Here is a 17,914-nt window from a genome sequence, read left to right on the forward strand (position 1 = left end):
AGGTGCAACCCGTCGACCAAGGAGACACCACTTGATGAAGATGCATACATCGAGAATTGCAGCAGGTATGCCGCATATACACATCGCCTTCTCTTGAGATATTTATGTATTTAGAAAAGAGGGTTTTAGATTATCTCATACGTGTCTGTGTGTAGTCCATCTTTCTGCTGCTTCCATGCAACTCCGGGAGAGGGTAGAGTGTAGCAGCAAGGGTGAGAGGCTCACAACCTTCAGGTCCCGCGAAAAATTTTGCTCTGATACCACTGTAAGGATTCTAGTTGCTAATCCTTTATTAATTCCTCAAACTCATGATTAAGACTTAAGAAACTTGAACTGTACTCAGAAGATTTTGTGTTGATTGATTGATTGCGTGATACAAGGGCTCCTTATATAGGAGACGACGAGACACAAATGAAAAGACACGTCTCCTGATGAAGAGACATGACTTTAGACGTAAAGACACATCCTTTCGGCGAAGAGCTGCAACCATTGGGCGAAGAGTCGCACCCGTAGAGCGAAGGGGTGTAACCATCCGTCAAAGGAGTGTGGCTTTTGGCGAAGAGACACGTCTTTTGGGCGAAGGGATGTGCCCCTCCAAGCGTAGGTTCTCTTTAGCATGGCACTTCGCGTATCTGCAACTAGGAGTAGATGTAATACTGTTAACATAGTCACAATCGTGACACAGGATCTATGACACAAGTCCTCCCACAGATGCCCACCTTTGAAAACAGCACTGCCACCTGTGGGACCTCTACTGAGACTCGGTCTAAACGACCCTCACCCTGTAGCTCAAAAAACAGGGAGGGTACAGTCTCTGAGCAAGCCCGAACTGCGATGAGAACCTCCAGTTGCGTGAAGGCCCCCATCCATCTGGGCGCTGCTGACTCGAGAGGTGTGAGCCACTGAGTTGGTACTGCCTCTGTGATGGCCTGACACATGTTCTGCACCCCTCTCATGCCCTGTAGTTGGATGCTCTGAAGCTCCTCTGATAAGCTTGAAAACTATAGCCAGTCACCTAAATTGCTTGCTGGACCCTTTGCCATGGGACCCCAAGAAACATGAGGCCTACTATCAACCAAGTGGCCTCTGTGAGTGCTAATCATGGGGTTCCAAATAAGTGGCTGTCTCAGGCGCTCCTCCATGCAAGTAGGCTGATGTTGCTCCAGGCCTCTCCGCAGTCGCTTCTAGGAGCGAAGCAGACTTACAGCGAAACGGTCCTCCAGTCTCCTGCTTAGGCCAACTCTGCGTATCTCTGTGAAAATGCATGTGGTCGAAGGTCGCTAGGGGCCTCCAGCCTGAGGCACTCTAGCACTAAGTCACTGAAGCAAAAACTCCTTCCAGGGCTCCTCCCCTGGAAGTAATCCTCTGATAACAAACTTCCCAAGAAGGGCTCTACTCTGTTCTGCTGGGTCTATGATCCCCAACCCTCCCTGAGAACAAGGAAGAGTGATGGCCTGCCATGCCACTCTGGCCCGGGCTATCTGAGTGTCACACCCTGACCAAAGGAAGGTCCTGATCCGCCTCTCTACCTGGCTGATGGAGGAACTCGAAAAGATCCAATAAGAAGTGATGTACCACATAGTAGCCAACAACACCTAGTTGGCCACTACAACTCTGCCTGCCAGAGAAAGTTGTGCGGAACTCCAATATAACAACTTCCTCGTGATGGATAGGAGGGGAGAAATCTGCTGCTCAAGAGACAAGTCCAAGCCAACGTGACAACCCAAGTATCGAACTGCAGTCCTTGGGGGAATCCATCTGAAGCCCTCACTTGGCAACCAATCAAGCGTAGGAGAACTACCAACCGAGAAAGCCACTGTCTTTCTCTAGTTGATCAGTGCGCCTGATGCACAACAAAAGGTCTCAAGAGCTTGCTCACACCTGTGAAGGTTGGCCTCCTGGCCCTCCAAGTACAAGACTGAGTCGTCTGCAAACTCAACATCCAATAGCTCATCCCCCCGACTAGGGAGCGCTAAGCCACGTAGACCAACCTGTTGTGGAACCAAAAACTTGCTCATCGCCCCAACATAGGATAGCAAGAGGAAGGGGGCAAGAGGGCAGCCTTGTCTGATCGAACGTGTGAGCATGAAATGATCTCCTTTTACCACCTGACAAAAGTACCGAACTGTGTGCCCGTATGTAAAGAGCTGACACACCTCTGATCCATGCATTTGAGAAGCCCATCCTGTGTAGAGTGCCCTCCAAAAAGTCCCAGTCAACTCTATCGTAGGCCTTCTCAAAATTGAGAAGAAGTATCACCAGATCCTCACCACGGAGACGCGCGAGGGCAGATGCCTCCCACAAAGTAAAGAGGTTGTCAAGGACACTACGGTCCTTGACTAAACCTATCTGTGTCCCATGTATGATGCTCTCTAGAAGTGGCTGAATCCTGAAACTCAGAGCCTTGGCGAGAATTTTGTAGGCTGAGTTGAGGATGGTGATGGGCTGCCACTGTCGAATCTCATCCAAGGAGCCACCCTCCTTGGGAATGAGGTAAATAGACCCTCACTCATGCTGTCAGGCATCTCTCCTGTGTAGGATGTACTCAAAAGCGCTGTAGAGATCTGAGCCAAGCAAGTCCGAGTACTCTAAGAAAAAGCTGGGAGTCAAACCATCCTCACCTAGATAGCTACCATAGGGAAGTGCTCTGAGGGCCGCGTGGAGTTCCTCTAACTGAAGAGGCAGCTCAAGCCTTTGGCGCATCTCCTCAGTCACAAGACAAGGCATCTGTGCCCACACCTGCTCTCTGCATGCATCCTGACGCTTTGACTTAGGCTCTGCTGGCAGCAGGTCACGGTAAAAGTCGGTGGCAACTGCATGCATGTCCTGTGGCTCTGAAGCAACTGACCCGTCGGGCCTCCTCAACTGGCTGACCCTGGCATGTGTGTATCGGGGCCCCACTGTTTCAAAGAAATCCCCTGTCACTCTGTCACCCACCTGGGTCCTCAAAGAGGCCTTGAAAAGCAAACTCTTGGCGCCTCTCCTCTGTGTTGGCAAGCTCCTGGCGAGCCTGCTGCAACTGCTTCTCCAACCAAGGATTGTCTGGATTCTGCTCCTGCATCCTCTGCAGGGAAGCAACGCCCCGTCGGAGATGCAGCTCCTCCTCTCTCACTGCAGCCAGGCGGGCCGTAGACGCCTGGAGAAATAGTTGACTAAGTTGAGCAAGTCCAGAGGCCACTCTGTCAGCGGGAGAGTCCTGCATGTCTAAGCCCTCTGTCCAAAGAGCCATCACTCGCTCTTTGAGCGCAGAGTCCAGCAAGACCCTGACATGGATGCGAAGCATCGTGCTCCCCCTCCTGTGTCTATCTGTCACCATGAGGATCACTGGTGCATGGTCTGAAAAAGAAGTCCCAGCTAGAATGCAAACTGACTCACCCAAGTCACTGTCACTAGTGTAGAAGCGATCTATCCGAGATAGATTTACTCCTCCCACTCTGCGCTCCAAACGAGAGAAGGCCAGGCTGTCTGGAGGCCTCACAAAGCTAGAATGGTGCCACACATTTGAAACCCATAGAGTCATACATAACCTCTCCCAAGCTGCCAACTCAACTCCATGCACAGTAGTATGGCTACCTCCAATCCTGTCAGAGGGGTCCTCCAACATGTTGAAGTCACCCCCAATGCACCATTGCTCTGCCCGCGGCAGAGACTCTACAATATGGGACCAAAACTCTGCATGTGCACTCACCACATTGGGCGCATAGATGTTCAGGAAGCCCATGAGGCAACCCTGAACCTGCATAGTAATCCATTGAGCCCCTGCTTGGCACAATAGTCTCTCTGCCCACAATGGCCTGCTGCAAAGAATCCGCAATAGTCATACATACCCCACCCTAGATGCCTCCAGGTCCAAATGCAGCGGACCAAAACGTCTCACAGCGACCACGCAAAATCTGACCACACCGTCTGATGCAACTCTCACAAAGATGATGCTCCTGTAGCATAAGAATGTCAATCTCACCACCCACAAGGCATCGCTGAAGCTCCTAATGCAGCCGACCCCTCTGACGCTGAAACTGGGGCCCTCCTAATCCTTGCACATTCCATGAGATGATCCTCATGGAGTCGGTGGGAGAAAACTGATGCTGCCATAGCAGCCAACCTCGCTATCTTTGGGGCCGGTTTGGATGGGGAGTAATCTGCATCCGAACGACCTGTAGACAAGCGCGAAAGAAGTGACTGTCTTGCCCAGGCCCAAGCCGAGCGTGCAACCCGAAGGGCTACATCTTCTGTCCAAGAATCCTCATATACAAATACATAACAAGGAGGGCTCTGAGTGTCAGCAAACAAATGCACCACAATGTGCTTGCAATCCGTTGCATCCAGAGGCGTCACACTGAACTTGGCAAGAGGCCAAAGTGTCTGCACCAGATCTGTCACCCCTAAGTCCCCTGTGTGGTGTGAGAACTCAATAGTTTGAATCTGCAGCCAATCAAGAACTATGATGGGTCCACTTTGTGAGATCCCTACCACACAGCGGAAACGAGAAACCCACCATTGCGTCCAAAGCCTCAATGCCTCTAGCTGCAAGAAAGAGGAAATGGACTCGAAAGCAAGCCTCCTCCAGGTTAGGAGAAGAGTCACCCAGAAACCGAGTGAAACCCAACGTCTGCGAATGTCAAAGCTAGTCAAATCTCTAGGGACTGCTGCAAAAGGAGAAGTCTGCACCGAAAAAGGCGGCCTCAAGTGGAGCTGTCCCTCTTGAGCCACACGGCTCATAGCGAAAGCACTACTAAGAGATCGACTCACGGCAAACACGTGTCCAGTCCCCTGTATATAAGGAGGAGTGGTGGAGGGGTCAGAAGATGAGGCTGTGGGCCTCACCGAGGAGAGAGGAGGGACGGGAGGCGAAGGTGTAGGTGGGGGAGGGGAGGAGACGGGGGAGGTGGAGCAGCAGCGTCTAAGGGAGGAGAGGGTGGAGGTGGAGGAACTGAAGTGGATGGGGCCTCCTCAGGCGGGTCCTGCTGAAGGGGGTCAAAACGGTTCCCAGTCGGAACCAAGTGTTGCTGAGTTGCAGAAGGTCCACCACCAAGGGGAGGAGTGGGGCGAGTCCGCCCTTGTTGGCGGTGGCTAGGTTCCTGCTGCCAACCGTAGCTGTCTGATCGTTGGTCTCAGTCGAGGTACCAGCCTGTGCGTCGTGTGTGTCTGGCTGTTAGGCTTGCTCAGCCTTGGGAGGCTGTGCAAGCCAAATGGCCTATCTCTCTACAAATGAAACACTGATTCGGGAGGCCCGAATACTCCACGCTCTGACGAAACCAACCCCCACTCACCCGAGGTAGTGGGATCACCTTCGGGAGAGTGTGGGTGTCCCGAACCAGAACACGTACTGAGGGGATGCCGGCCGCCTTGGCAGCTACAGAGGCTGCTGTGCGAGGTGTCTCTAGGACAGTCCCAATCTCTGAGCCTATCCTGGACAAGAGTGGCAGGTACTCCTCCTCAAACCAGTAAAGCAGACGGAGACGGGAAGGTCTGCCTCCTCTACCAGAACACTTCTGGCTGGATCAAAACCATGCCTCCACTGTCGAAAGTGGGCTCGATCTGCTTGGATGGCCAAGGGGCTCATCGCGATGACCTTGGACGCCATCTCGGAAGTCTCGAACTCTATCTGATAGTAGCCGCGTCCAAGGAACTGAACATCCAAGATCTTGCCCACCTTTGCGAGAAGGCGAGCTTGGAGAAGATCACGCACCTCTCCTCTGCTGGGTCTGGTGTCGAGAATCTTGCAGATGACGGAAGTCGCCTGAAGGCGTTCCACCTCTGCGGCTAGGCTCGCTTGCTCTCTCGTGAGAGAGCAAGTCGAATGGTGGGCTCAGCGGGGTCGGGCGAGGGGACATCATTGGAGTCCCTTTGTGGCGGAGATTGAGCCTCCATCTGTGTCTGCTGCTGCGGTCGAAGAAGGGGAGACGGTCAGGTACCCGAAGACAAAGAGAAACCCTCAGCATGCAGGAACCTTGGAGGGGGATGGGGGGCGATCGTTACGGACTTTATGAGGCAATGTGTGTATGTGTGTGTGTGTGTGTGGGGTGGGGGGTAGGGGGTAGGGGATAGGCGTAAATTTTTAGGGGTTTTTAACAGGACTTGGTAATGGCAGGCTGCATCAACAGCAGCGTGAATGGCAGGAGTGCTGGCGAAAAGGTGCAGTGGCGGGCAGTAGGATGGGACCAGCTGCGCGCAAGTGAAAAGGGGGGGAGGTTGCGGGATAAGCGAGCACGACGAAGAGGAAGGGGGGGAGGGGCGTGCGCAGGGGGCAGCAGCAGCGAGCCAATTCGATATGATTCCTTATCTGAAGTGATGTATTGCCGAGGCTAAATTTGATTGGCAAGGATTTTTTGTTGAATTTGAGTCTTCCCGTAGATCTAGGAGTAGTGATGACTTCCAATTGAATTTTGTAGTTCTCGTATTGCAAACATGAACCATGAATTTTGTATACATGAATATGAATGTATGATGATTATGAATGATGGTATGGTATACGTTCGTCATATCATGAGGAGGACGTGTGATGAGATCAAATGTCATTTGCACTGAAGTAGTGTAGTACCATAGTTACCAGGGAACGGGATTCTAGGGGTGTGGAACGCTGGAACGCGTTTTGGGGGTGGAGGAACGGTTTGGAACGGCTGGCCGTTCCGGACAGCCTGGCCAAACCGAAACGGGGCTGCTGTAACAGCTGGGCAGCAATAAAAAACGGCCAAAATTTGGGGGCAGAATTTTCAGCTCCCCATTATAAAATGCACCCCCCCCCCCCCCCCCCCCCCCCCCAAATCCCTTACCTTCACAAGTGACAATGCACAAGGTTGCCATTTTGTATTCTACTATCTCAAGCTCCCTCTCTCAAGTCTCAAGCTCTTATGTATCTCTCTCTCGGAGTCTCTCAAGCTCTCTCCCTCCCTCTCCCTCTTCCTACCCGTCTGTCTCTCTCAAGCTCTACATGAAACACATTTGCCATTGAAGATTCGAGAATCTCTCGAGTCGTCTCAACTTTCGAGTCTACGAGGCTCAAGGCTCAAGCTCTCTTCTTCTCCCTCTTCCCCTCTTTCTCACATAATCCATGGCCTCATACTTCTTGTATTTAGACAAATAGAGCCAAAAATTGCATTATTTGGATGTTTTTTATGCCTTACCTTCCGGACCCCTCGGGCGTTCCCATGTTCTGCGGGGAACCGGTCGCCGTCCCCGTCCCGCGTTCCGGGTAACTATGTAGTGTACACCTGTGACATAGTTTCCATATCGTTGGGGGAGAGAAATTTTTGGCCATCGACAGATTTTCAGATGCACTTATGTTTGTAGCTAGCTTATATCCCTTTTATGCACATTCACCACTGCACATGAATGCATGAATGTATGTTTGCGCAGTAAAGCGTCTAAGCACTCGGTAAATGCTAAGATGTGTGGACATTTTATTCGCACAATTAAAGTGTCTAAACACTTGGTAAATGTTAAGATGTGTGGACATTCTTTTCTTCATTTTTTTTTCTCTTTGCCATATCCTACAATTGAGGACGATTGCTTTGACTTTAGAGGACAGGAGGTAACGGGTTTTAGGGTTAGGGCTTCTACGCCGTGGTCAGATGCAATCGATCATTGCATCCGTTTGGCTAGTCATAGACTCTCTCTCTTGGCATGATACCATTGATCAGCCTACCAGCCACCCATAGGAGTCGATAGCACTCCTATCAGTTTCTTTGTTTGTACCCAGACTTGGTCCTAGACTCATCATTGTAATCAGTTGGTCTCATAGGTCATTTTGGCCTTTTGTAGACGTTAATATATCATTTCATTTCATCTCTCTCTCTCTCTCTCTCTCTCTCTCTCTCTCTCTCTCTACATATTGTACGGAGAGATGATCAGGCTAGATACATGTGGGTGAGGCTGAGAGCTGACACAGGTCGATTTCTATATATTGCTATATGTTACTTCCCCCCCAGTACGTCAGTATATGCTGTATCCAGAGGGCAGTCGCCTTTCTCAATTCTAGATGATGATATATGGGAGTTTTCTAGGGATGGTGATATCATCCTCCTAGGAGACTTCAATGCTCGAACGGGCAACTGTCAGACAGTCTTCTACGACACCTCAGATGAGATGCTTAGAGAGTTGGATGTGGATGAGCTGGGGTTTGACAGATGCTCACATGACAGAGAGCAGACTGAGTATGGGAGATACCTCACGGAGATGACGACTACACATGGGCTAGCCATACTTAATGGCTTACAGCGGTTTCCTGGAGCAGCAGGCTTCACATGCTTTCCACACAGACATGGGGCCAGTACAGTGGACTATGTTATGACACAGCCGAGCTTTATTCCTTGTATTCAGGATTTCACGGTGGGAGCCAGACCAGTGGGCGTAGCAGTGGATCATGCTCTCTTGACACTGTCCGTATCTTTTCAGTTTAGTACAGCCCAGAAATCAGGAGGCAGGTCACACACCCGTTATACATTTACACCAGAGACTGACTCGGTTTATACAGAGGCGATCTGGGATCGTCTATGCACAGTTGCTCCAGGCCTCTCAGTAGAGGAGTGCACTACTTTATTGACTGAGACACTACATGATGCAGCATCAGAGGCATACCCACACACTCAACCGGATCGGAGGCGACATTCTGGGAGCATGCCCCAGAATAGTTGGTATGATGAGGAGTGCAGAGAGATGAGAGCCCAGCTTCAGAGGGATCTTCATTTAGGAGTCATCACCTACAGACAGTCGCGGATTGCTTTCCGGCGCCTTGTGCGAAAGAAGAAACGAGCTTACCTGGCCCAGATGGAGCGAGACTTGTATCAGTTGTTCTTGAGTAGAGACTCAGGCGAGGCATGGCGACTCTTCCATGAGCACTCCCCTCCCCCAGTGATTACTTCTCCTGATGTGTGGGGCCAGTATGCGACATCGTTATATACGGTTCCTGGGCAGGATCCCCTTCCAGATCCTACAGAGCCATGTCCACCTACGAGCACCTTCTTTACCACTGAGATGGTAAAGAGAGCCATTGACAGGATGAGGACCAGGAGGGCTTACGATCATGACGGTCTAGTAGCGGAGCACTTTATACATGCTAGGGATATGCTGATGGAGGTTCTTGCAGTGTTGTTCAATCGTGCCATGTGTGAGGGATTACCTGAGACTTGGAGGTTGTCTACTATTGTGCCTATATTCAAGGCAGGTGATCCTACAGAGCCTGGAAATTACCGCACTATTATGGTTGGACACACACTGGCACGATTGTATGCATCCATTATTGAGCAGCAGTTGAGTAACTGGGCAGAGGGTGAGGGTGTACGGGCAAAGGGACAGGCAGGTTTCAGGAGGGGTTTCTCCACTCTTGACCATATTCTGACACTCAGAGCTATCATTGAGGAGGGCAGGTCACATGGGAGACGGATTTATTGTAGCTTTGTGGATTTCCGCAAAGCATTTGACATGGTACCGAGAGCTCGACTGATGCGCAGACTGCAGGAGATGGGGGTGCCCACAGTGTTGATTTGGGGGATTATGGCTTTATACAGATCAGTGATGGGACATGTACGCACCCCAGAGGGGATATCTGACTTAGTTCACTCCACTATCGGGGTGAAACAGGGTTGCCCATTGTCTCCTACTCTATTTGGTATGTATGTTGATGAGGTGTCTGATTACATTGACAGAGAGGGTGATAGAGGTGCCCAGCTGGCAGGGACGTGGATCCCATTGTTGTTATATGCTGATGATATTGTCTTGATCTCTGACTCACCAGAGGGTATGCAGCGACAGTTGGATGCATTACACAGTTTTGCAGAGGATAGTGGATTGTCTGTAAACCTTGGTAAAACCAAGGTCATGGTGTTTAACACCACACCGCAGTGGATCAGGAGATCGGCACCGACCTTCACGTATGGTCAAGAGATTGTGGAGTATACAGATGCATACACTTACCTTGGGATAGTCTTCACTGGGCCGAGGTTTTCTTTGGGGAGAGCAGCAAAGACTAGACTGACCAGAGCTTATGCGGCCTTGGGAGGCTTGGAGAGGATGTGTTCGCAGGTTCAGTTCCAGGAACCTCGGACAAAGTTATGGCTCTTTGATACTTTAGTAGCCTCAGCTATGATGTATGGGGTACAGGTATGGGGACCTTCTGTAGGCCAGGATGGTTGGAGAGGTATGGAGAGGCCCTTGGTATCTATGATCTCCCGATTGATTAGAGCCAAGGCCTCCGTACCTCACGCGATCATTCGAGCAGAGCTAGCTGCCCCCCCCATGGAGATTGAGGCGCTTACCAGATCAGTGTCCTTTGTGCACAGCCTATGGGATACTACTAGAGACAGATATGCTAGATTGGCCCTTGAGTCTTCCAGACAGTTAGCTCTACAGGGGGACACTTCATGCTGGTATGCACAGATGACTTCATGGTTTCAGACGCATGGCTTCACCATGGACAGGTTGCCCCCTTTCCAGTATTCTCTTCAGGCACCCTCGCTGTCTCTTACACGGGTGGAGATCACTAGACTCATTCGTCAGGACCTGATCCAGCTCGACACTAGGAGGACATGGATAGAGCCGCCTCAGGAGTTGAGCACAAAGATGGCTTTCTATAGAGAGCATCTTCTCCACCTCACAGGAGATGGGTTTGTGATTCGACCCAGCTACATGGACACACATATGTCTCATGGTTTGCGTTGTGCCATTGGTCAGATACGCACATCCTCACATCAGCTCGAGATTGAGACCGGTAGATTCAGAGGGATACCAGCAGACAGCAGGATATGCCGATTATGCCAGAGAGAGCCAGAGACAGAGTTGCACTACATATGTCATTGCACAGTGTTCTATGAGATACGGGGGCGTTTCCACTGCTTATTCAGAGAGGGTTTTGGTCCTCTATCTAGGGTCATGAGTTATGAGGATCAGAGATGTCTTGGACTATATCTACTTGAGTTACACAGGTATAGAGACACTTTACTGGGGAGAGCTAGAGAGAGGCAGTCCCAGAGACACATTACAGATTTCTTTTCACTAGATATGGGACAGCCAGAGGAGCAGCCACCACTGCAGAGCTCGTCCCACACTCATTCGACCACTACTGGCACTCTCATCGACCGAGCATTGGAGCTACAGAGATACAGACGACCGCGACTGAGGAGAGGAGCTACACAGCATCGACGGAGACTACAACAGAAGATTCGAGCCATACTCTCTCGACATCCAGAGTGCAGATGAGGATGGATCCTCACCATTTCTTCCATCTTTGTTTCTCACACTGTTACATCCAGTTTACCGGGTACCTATTGTATCAGCTGCTACACCCACGTAGTTTTAGATTGTAGTAGTAGTAGTAGTATTTTGTTCCACTTCTAGTTCTTTTGTACCCAGACATGGTATTAGATTCACTATTTTGTAACTGATTGGTCTCATAGGTCATTTTGGCCTTTTGAAGACGTTAATATAACATTTCATTTCATTTCATTTCTCTCTCTCTCTCTCTCTCTCTTCCGATGCTGGATTTCTTGCGACTTGTGATTCAGCTATCCCAGCTAGCTGCTTAGTTCACACCTACCAGTTTAGGATCCCATAGTACTTTTATTTTATCATTTTGTTGCTTTGACTTTGTATCAGATTCACCACATTGTAACGCTTTGGTCTCATAGGTCATTTTGGCCTTTTGAAGACGTTAATATAACATTTCATTTCATTTCATCTCTCTCTCTCTCTCTCTCTCTCTCTCTCTCTCTCTCTCTCTCTCTCTAGAAAGGTGGTCCATGCCAATCTCTCTAGATTCCCTCTCCTTTCTCTAGAGAGTCCGCATTTTCTCTCTAAACTTGAACCTACCAAAATCTCTCTCTAGAATTTGCTAATTTTCTTGATTGTCTCTCTAGAAAAAATTTTCTTTGAAATATTGGATATCGGCTATATATTCAGAATACATGATATATTTGATACACGCAATATATTCGATGTCTGCTTTTTTTAATACTTTTTCTTTCTGGGTGCCAATGCTTTTTGGGGAGCCTGCGATTACTGAAGGCCCTCTGGGCCTATAAATACACCTCATCGGATTGCACTTCCCCACACACACACGTTCTGGAGATTGTTGTCGCGTGATTGCTTGAGCAATACTCTAGGATTTCAATCCTCCGACTTTTGTACTAGAAACCCCCCGACTTTTGTACCAGAAGATATTGATTGAATGAAGAAATACCAGACCAGGGGCGCTAGCAGTGGCAATTCAGGACCACCGATTGTGTACAGGGGCATCTCACTCGGTCATCTTGTCTCCATCTCCCTTCACTCTCCATCTCCCTTCACTCTCTGTTTCAGTTCAGTTCTTTCAAGTGCTTGAGGCGATAGTGTTTCAGAGTTTTCCAAAATTGTATGTCTCTGTGTTTCCGTCAGATCACTAGTCGGAAGTGATTATGGTTGGACTCACCAAGAATCCAACCAGTGTACTATCTTAAAATTAAAAAAAAACCCAGCTAAAGGCACTGACAATAGCGGTTCAGGGCCACCGATGCTCTCTATGCAGGGCATCCTGCTCCACCATCTTCGTCTCTTTCAACTCCACTTGTTATTTTTGTTTAGTTTGAGTAATTCAAGTGTCGCTTTTCCAGAGTTCACATACGTTTTCTTGTCGAAAGCAGTTACATTCACAAGCGTGCTGCCTTGATGTAGACTTTATTCCTCAGTGCAATGTGCTTAGGCAAGGTTTTCCTTATCTATCAAAGCTGTGGATGGTACTACTCTGGAAGATTTACATGGCGATCTTCAGTTGCCTACTTGTGGGGGATGGTAGGATCTTTTGATGATGATGCTGATAAAGATATGTTGGCTGGATTCCATTTTCTCCTTTTCATGATGGCAAGAGACCATGGCCACTATCAACTGAGTTATGAGGTCAGCACATCAGCTTTGCAGTTTAACTACCATTGCTTGATGCCTCTATAAGTGGTAGGCTATGTAGGCATGTGGTGTTGTGTAGACCCATGATTCCCTTCAGAAGAGGTCATGAGTATCGTGTCCTTTGGATTTAGTTAGCAGGGAACATACTGGTCGGGGCATGCTGCGTAATAACCAGAGCTCCAACAACTTACTTCAAAACATACAAAGATATGTATACATGAAAGTGAGAACCTAGAAGGACAGGTTCATCTGGAACTTACACTGATTCAAAAGGACAGAGCACTAGCTGCAGCTCATAAAACTCATGGAAATGTTTGTGATTATCCTTTGAGTCTGTGACTGTGAGCTGAGGATATCTTGATTTTCCTTGTGTTAGACTTGTTTCAACTCTCAAGCAACTTCTGTATCGCGTGCAAGAATTGGCATGCATGTGTTTTCTTAAAGGAAACCTTCAAGCATTCAACTTGCATACGTACCAGAAATCCCACTGCATGCATCATTCCCGTGCTTATTCTCTACACAACTCTTTCCAAAAGATTATGTAGCAGCTGTGTTTAGTGGCTGGAAAGGAATGCCTTTCAACTATTGGCATAAAACTCCTAAACTCTTGCATCAGTTATTGTTTTGTGTCATGAGCTACATGTTTGCAGTGAGCAAGACTCGTTCTAATGCTTGGGTCTTTTTGTTTCATGAAGCATAACGCTTTTTTATGAAATTTTGCAGCTAACTTTCATCGAATCAAAAAGGCTTTTCGTACGGGTGCATGTCAGCTGGCAGAAGTGTTCAAAGCAGGTGATGAGGATTTTCTGAGGTGCTTGAAAGGTTTCTTTTCGAACACGTGGGAAAGGCACCAGACTGGGCATCGTCCTGATGCTCCTACCTCATTTTCCCGACTATACGAGAAGTCTGTCTACAGAACGGGATGTTTGGAAATGCCTGGTGATGGTGGGGCTAGATGTTTATTCACACCACCCGAGTTTAAACCATCTGGCTTATTTTCTACTGAGAAGATCAATGAGAATGAGAACTCTTCTAGCCCTTTGTCAGACTCACGGACTCTAATGGAAGTTATTAGGTTTGGAACTGCAGAAGACCAGTGTGGTGGATATCTCCAGAGTCAAGATTTGAAAGCCTTGCATGGTTTTCCACAAGTGAAAGAAAATCAAGTGCACAGTTGCCATAATGAAATCACTCACCTTGCATGTCCTGTTATAGACAGGGCACCCAAAACAAAAGTGACGATGCAATCAACTTTAACGTGTAACATGCCAATAGCTGTCAGTACAGATTCGCAGTTGAGAACTTCCTCACTTAGAAAGACTAGTTTAGATGCAGATCAGAGCATGGAGGCTTGCAAAGCCCCTGTTTCTTTGACACTATCGACTTCACATAGAGGACAAAAGGAAAGGCTTGATGCAGATATGATGAAAAGTTGGTATTCTCTGGAAACTATGCAACCGATTGAAGTCTGGGAATCGCCACTCAAGAAAGATAGTCCTGGGGTTTATGAAGGTCCATGGGAAGGTGGGCAAGATGCTGGAACGGAGAAAGCTCGAAAAGCAGTGAGAGACACATTTGCAGTCACACATGGCCAAGGCAGTGGTCACATTAGCTTTGTGAGAGGTAAGATTAATCGTTGTGACGGTAGCAAAATATCTGCCGGTACTACTACTATTTCAAATAACATCAAAACTTGCTCCATTTCTTCTGCCTCAGAGGAATTAATAACAAGCGACACTTTCATGCAAAAGCCACCTGATTTTCTGTTTCCAGAGTCACGTGACCTCCTTTATGCACCTTTTCTGCCTTCTAATTTCCCTCCTGTCCCTTCATCATCCTCTTCTGCTGTGACCTCGTCACCTTTTCCTCACCTGTCAACTTTTTCAGAGTTGGATGGAGAGAGAGCTCAAGATCTACCTTGCCAGGCATTTAAGCAAGCTAAACCTTATCAAATGCGTAAGGAGACCTCTGAAGGACCTGCATCAGAAGATGTACAAAGCTGTGCAAACCCTATGCCCCAGCTCCATGCAGTGATTGTTCCACAAACACCTAGTGAGCACCAAGTTTTTGAAGAGCAAAAACAGTACCGTCTGCAGCCTCAGCAGACTTGGTCGCAATCGAAAGTAAGTACGCATGAGGTTTCACCAGAGTCTTAGTAATGTCATTGCAGTGCTTCTGTTTCTCTCTTAACACTCTTATGGTTGGAATAGGTGGACTGGGAGCAGAGTAATATGCATCTGTGTGCTCCAAATGATCAACCAACAACGTCTGCTGAAGCAAACGGAGGCAATGATGAGAGCAACATCAAGAGAGGAGGCTGTGTCACTGGGCATATGGCTATAGAGGCTCAACAATTTTCAAGGACCGAGACAATAGACGAGAAGCTGCAACCATCTATAGGACATTACTATGATGCTCATCACCTTTCAACAAGCAAAGCGAACTTGGACAAATTTCGCGAGGGTTTGGGTTCTGTAGGTGCCATTGAGCAGCAACCATTCAATTCTGGGCAAGTGTTCCAGTCTGGTATGTTTGGATCCAGCATGGCAAGCGCAAGTTTGGTTCACGGGGGAGACAATTACATCGCACAAGGCCCAGCAGATTTGTGCTCTCCTACAGGTGCTATTCCATTGGTATCCTATTATAATCCATTTTACCCTCTTTTTCTTGTTCACAGTTTCAGTACATACATACCATATGAGCATGAAGTCTTTCTGGATGGGGTGCCCAGAAAGAAACCACCACACGAGTATCACAGTTTTAGACGGATAGCCGAGTCTACTGCTGCAGCATTAAGTACAAGGTTTGCGTCCTTGTCTGCAGAAGAGAGCGGAATAGACCCTCCCAAGGACTTACTAAGAAGTGATCTTGCTAATCATCTGCAAAATTTGGAGTTTGGGAGATGGTGTCAAGAACCGGTCCTACAGCCTCTACCGAAATTGCCTCCTACGTACCATGGTGGTCAGGGGGTTTCTTCGGTTTTCCCTTTTCAGGGTTCTTGCAATCAGATGGTTGACAGTTCAAACAGTCTGGTTCCTGTGCTAATTGCAGCTCAGAATGTGGGAGGCATGTCCCATGTCGTAACAGGTCCAGGTACCTCTGACATCGGTCAGAGGCAGACGCAGGAAACAACATTTTTACCTGTGGTAAGGGTTACCTGCTTCTGCTTTCCTGTCTGTTGTTTCTAAGCAGTGTCTCACATCCAATGTTTTTCTGCAGAGAAATGGCGTGTATAGAGAGCTGAAGCCTCTCAATCCACAGATAGCACAGAAGCTTGACCAAGGGCCTACAAAAAAGAAGACCCACTTTTCTTCCACAAATCTCGCATCTGCAGCCTCTGCTTTAGCTGCATCAGCCTCATGCCATGGTGCATATCATTCCGCACCAAACATTCCGGCATTTGCCAACACTGCTGAGGAGCACGGTGCCATAGATCCTCATTTTTCTAACCCTTTACAGTCAACAGGCAGGGTTTTACCTCTTTTAGCTGGGCAACTGGAGTTTGGTTCCCTTGGACCAATTGACATAACAAACTTCCCGTGCAGTAAAGTGGGCACTAAATAGTCTAATACTTGAGGCATCAGCTGCAATTTTTCTCCATCCTTTTTGAGACAAAATAATAACAAGGGGCTTTTCAGTGACAAGGTGAGGGAGCATTCGTGAGGCTGGTAGATGTTCCGACATGCCAAGGACATCAATTTAACCTCAGGATCCGTAAATTATCAGCTTTCTAACACGGTGAAGTGAAGTCTTCACATTAACTGTGGTGTAGCACTTTCAAGATGGATGCACTTGTTGCGCTATGTGTAGTGAGACTTCCATATGCAAGTATGGTTGCCACCAAGCATCAGCCAGGTAAGCTAAAGGTATGTGAATTATATGAAAAAACCTGAGCTTCCCAATTTAGCGGGTTGTCGCAAGCGACACACTATCCAGTTCATTTTTTTCATAACCAAACATTCCTCCCCCCTTTTTCACACAAAAACCGAGACAAAGACAAAGAGTCTTCTGGGAGATGTATCAAAACCTGTATAATGCTGCCAATATTCTTTAATGTTGTCACGAGCCCTTAACTAACTCCCTTTATAGCAAGGGGCGGAGATGTGGAGGGCCTACTCAAATATTATGTATTCAGTCCATTCTTTCAAAAAGAAAGACAAAGGTGCAACTTTAGCATGATGGTTTCTTTAATCCCTAATGGTATGGCGTAAATTTACTTGTACCTCTGGCCAAATTATAGTCCGATTGGAAGGCTAAGCTTTTATATCCAAACTTTTGTGGATGCATGGGATAAAGATAGTGTTAGCACAGCATGTATTTTGTTTCAGATTGAAATGGTAGTTATGTGCACATGTGCGATGCCTTCTAGCTAATGATTGATCAGTTGCGAAATGAGGGGCATAAGTCTTTGGATAGATCTTTTAGGTCTCTCTCTCTCTCTCTCTCTCTCTCTCTCTCTCTCTCTCTCTCTCTCTCTCTCTGTGCGCCTGCACTCTTGGAGCAGAAGCCTTCTATTCCTCGGTCTGCATTGTCGACGTTGCCCTCGGCTCCTCAACCCTACTACGGCCACCCGGGCTTGCGTTCAATATGACCTCTTTGCGAATACAGGTGAGGGCAGCAGGTCAGGTATACACAGTGAACCCCAGAGGGGCTGGCAAATAGGAAGCCGATCGCCGTAAGCTGACCCAGTAGGGGGCCGCTTGCAGTTTTGGATGTGCAGGTCGCGCTCAGTAGGGGCCGCGTGCTTTTTGATTCTAGTGACAGGTGCATGTGACAACAGCATATCACAAAGGGGATGAGCCTTTGGATCTTTGGCTGAACTGGTCGAGCGTCTGCATGCATTGGGTTGTGGGGTTTTGGTTTCTCCACCTGGACTCAGCTGAGCCAGAGCGTCGAGTTGTTTTCGAGGTCGTGGCTGATCTCTCGAGTGGGTCTTTAGCCCATACTTTGTATGCGAGTAGAAGGGTGAGCCCCTTGAGCTCCGAACCCTTGTTATCTTGTATTGTGAGCCGTGTTGGGCTCGTCGAGTTGAGGAGGACATACC

The 17,914-nt window shown here is 48.3% G+C and overlaps 1 protein-coding gene across 2 annotated transcripts in view; it reads left to right on the forward strand.

Annotated features, from left to right (window-relative positions):
• LOC147421090 (uncharacterized) overlaps positions 1-17,092 on the forward strand; it is a 121,652-nt gene extending 104,560 nt beyond the window's left edge. Inside the window, exons 8-11 of one of the 2 annotated variants that reach the window (XM_086504023.1) lie at positions 13,594-14,493; positions 14,587-14,993; positions 15,081-16,016; positions 16,090-17,092. In XM_086504023.1, coding sequence (XP_086360149.1) covers positions 13,594-14,493; positions 14,587-14,993; positions 15,081-16,016; positions 16,090-16,434 — 2,588 coding nt within the window. In that variant the 3' untranslated portion in view covers positions 16,435-17,092. Of the gene's footprint in view, positions 1-13,593; positions 14,994-15,080; positions 16,017-16,089 lie in introns of both variants that reach the window. The other variant, XM_086504022.1, reaches the window with a different exon arrangement.
• The last annotated feature ends 822 nt before the right edge of the window (positions 17,093-17,914 follow it).

This window comes from Adiantum capillus-veneris, chromosome 28 (assembly GCF_014529385.1).
Source record: "Adiantum capillus-veneris isolate H3 chromosome 28, ASM1452938v2, whole genome shotgun sequence".
Lineage (NCBI taxonomy): Eukaryota > Viridiplantae > Streptophyta > Polypodiopsida > Polypodiales > Pteridaceae > Adiantum > Adiantum capillus-veneris.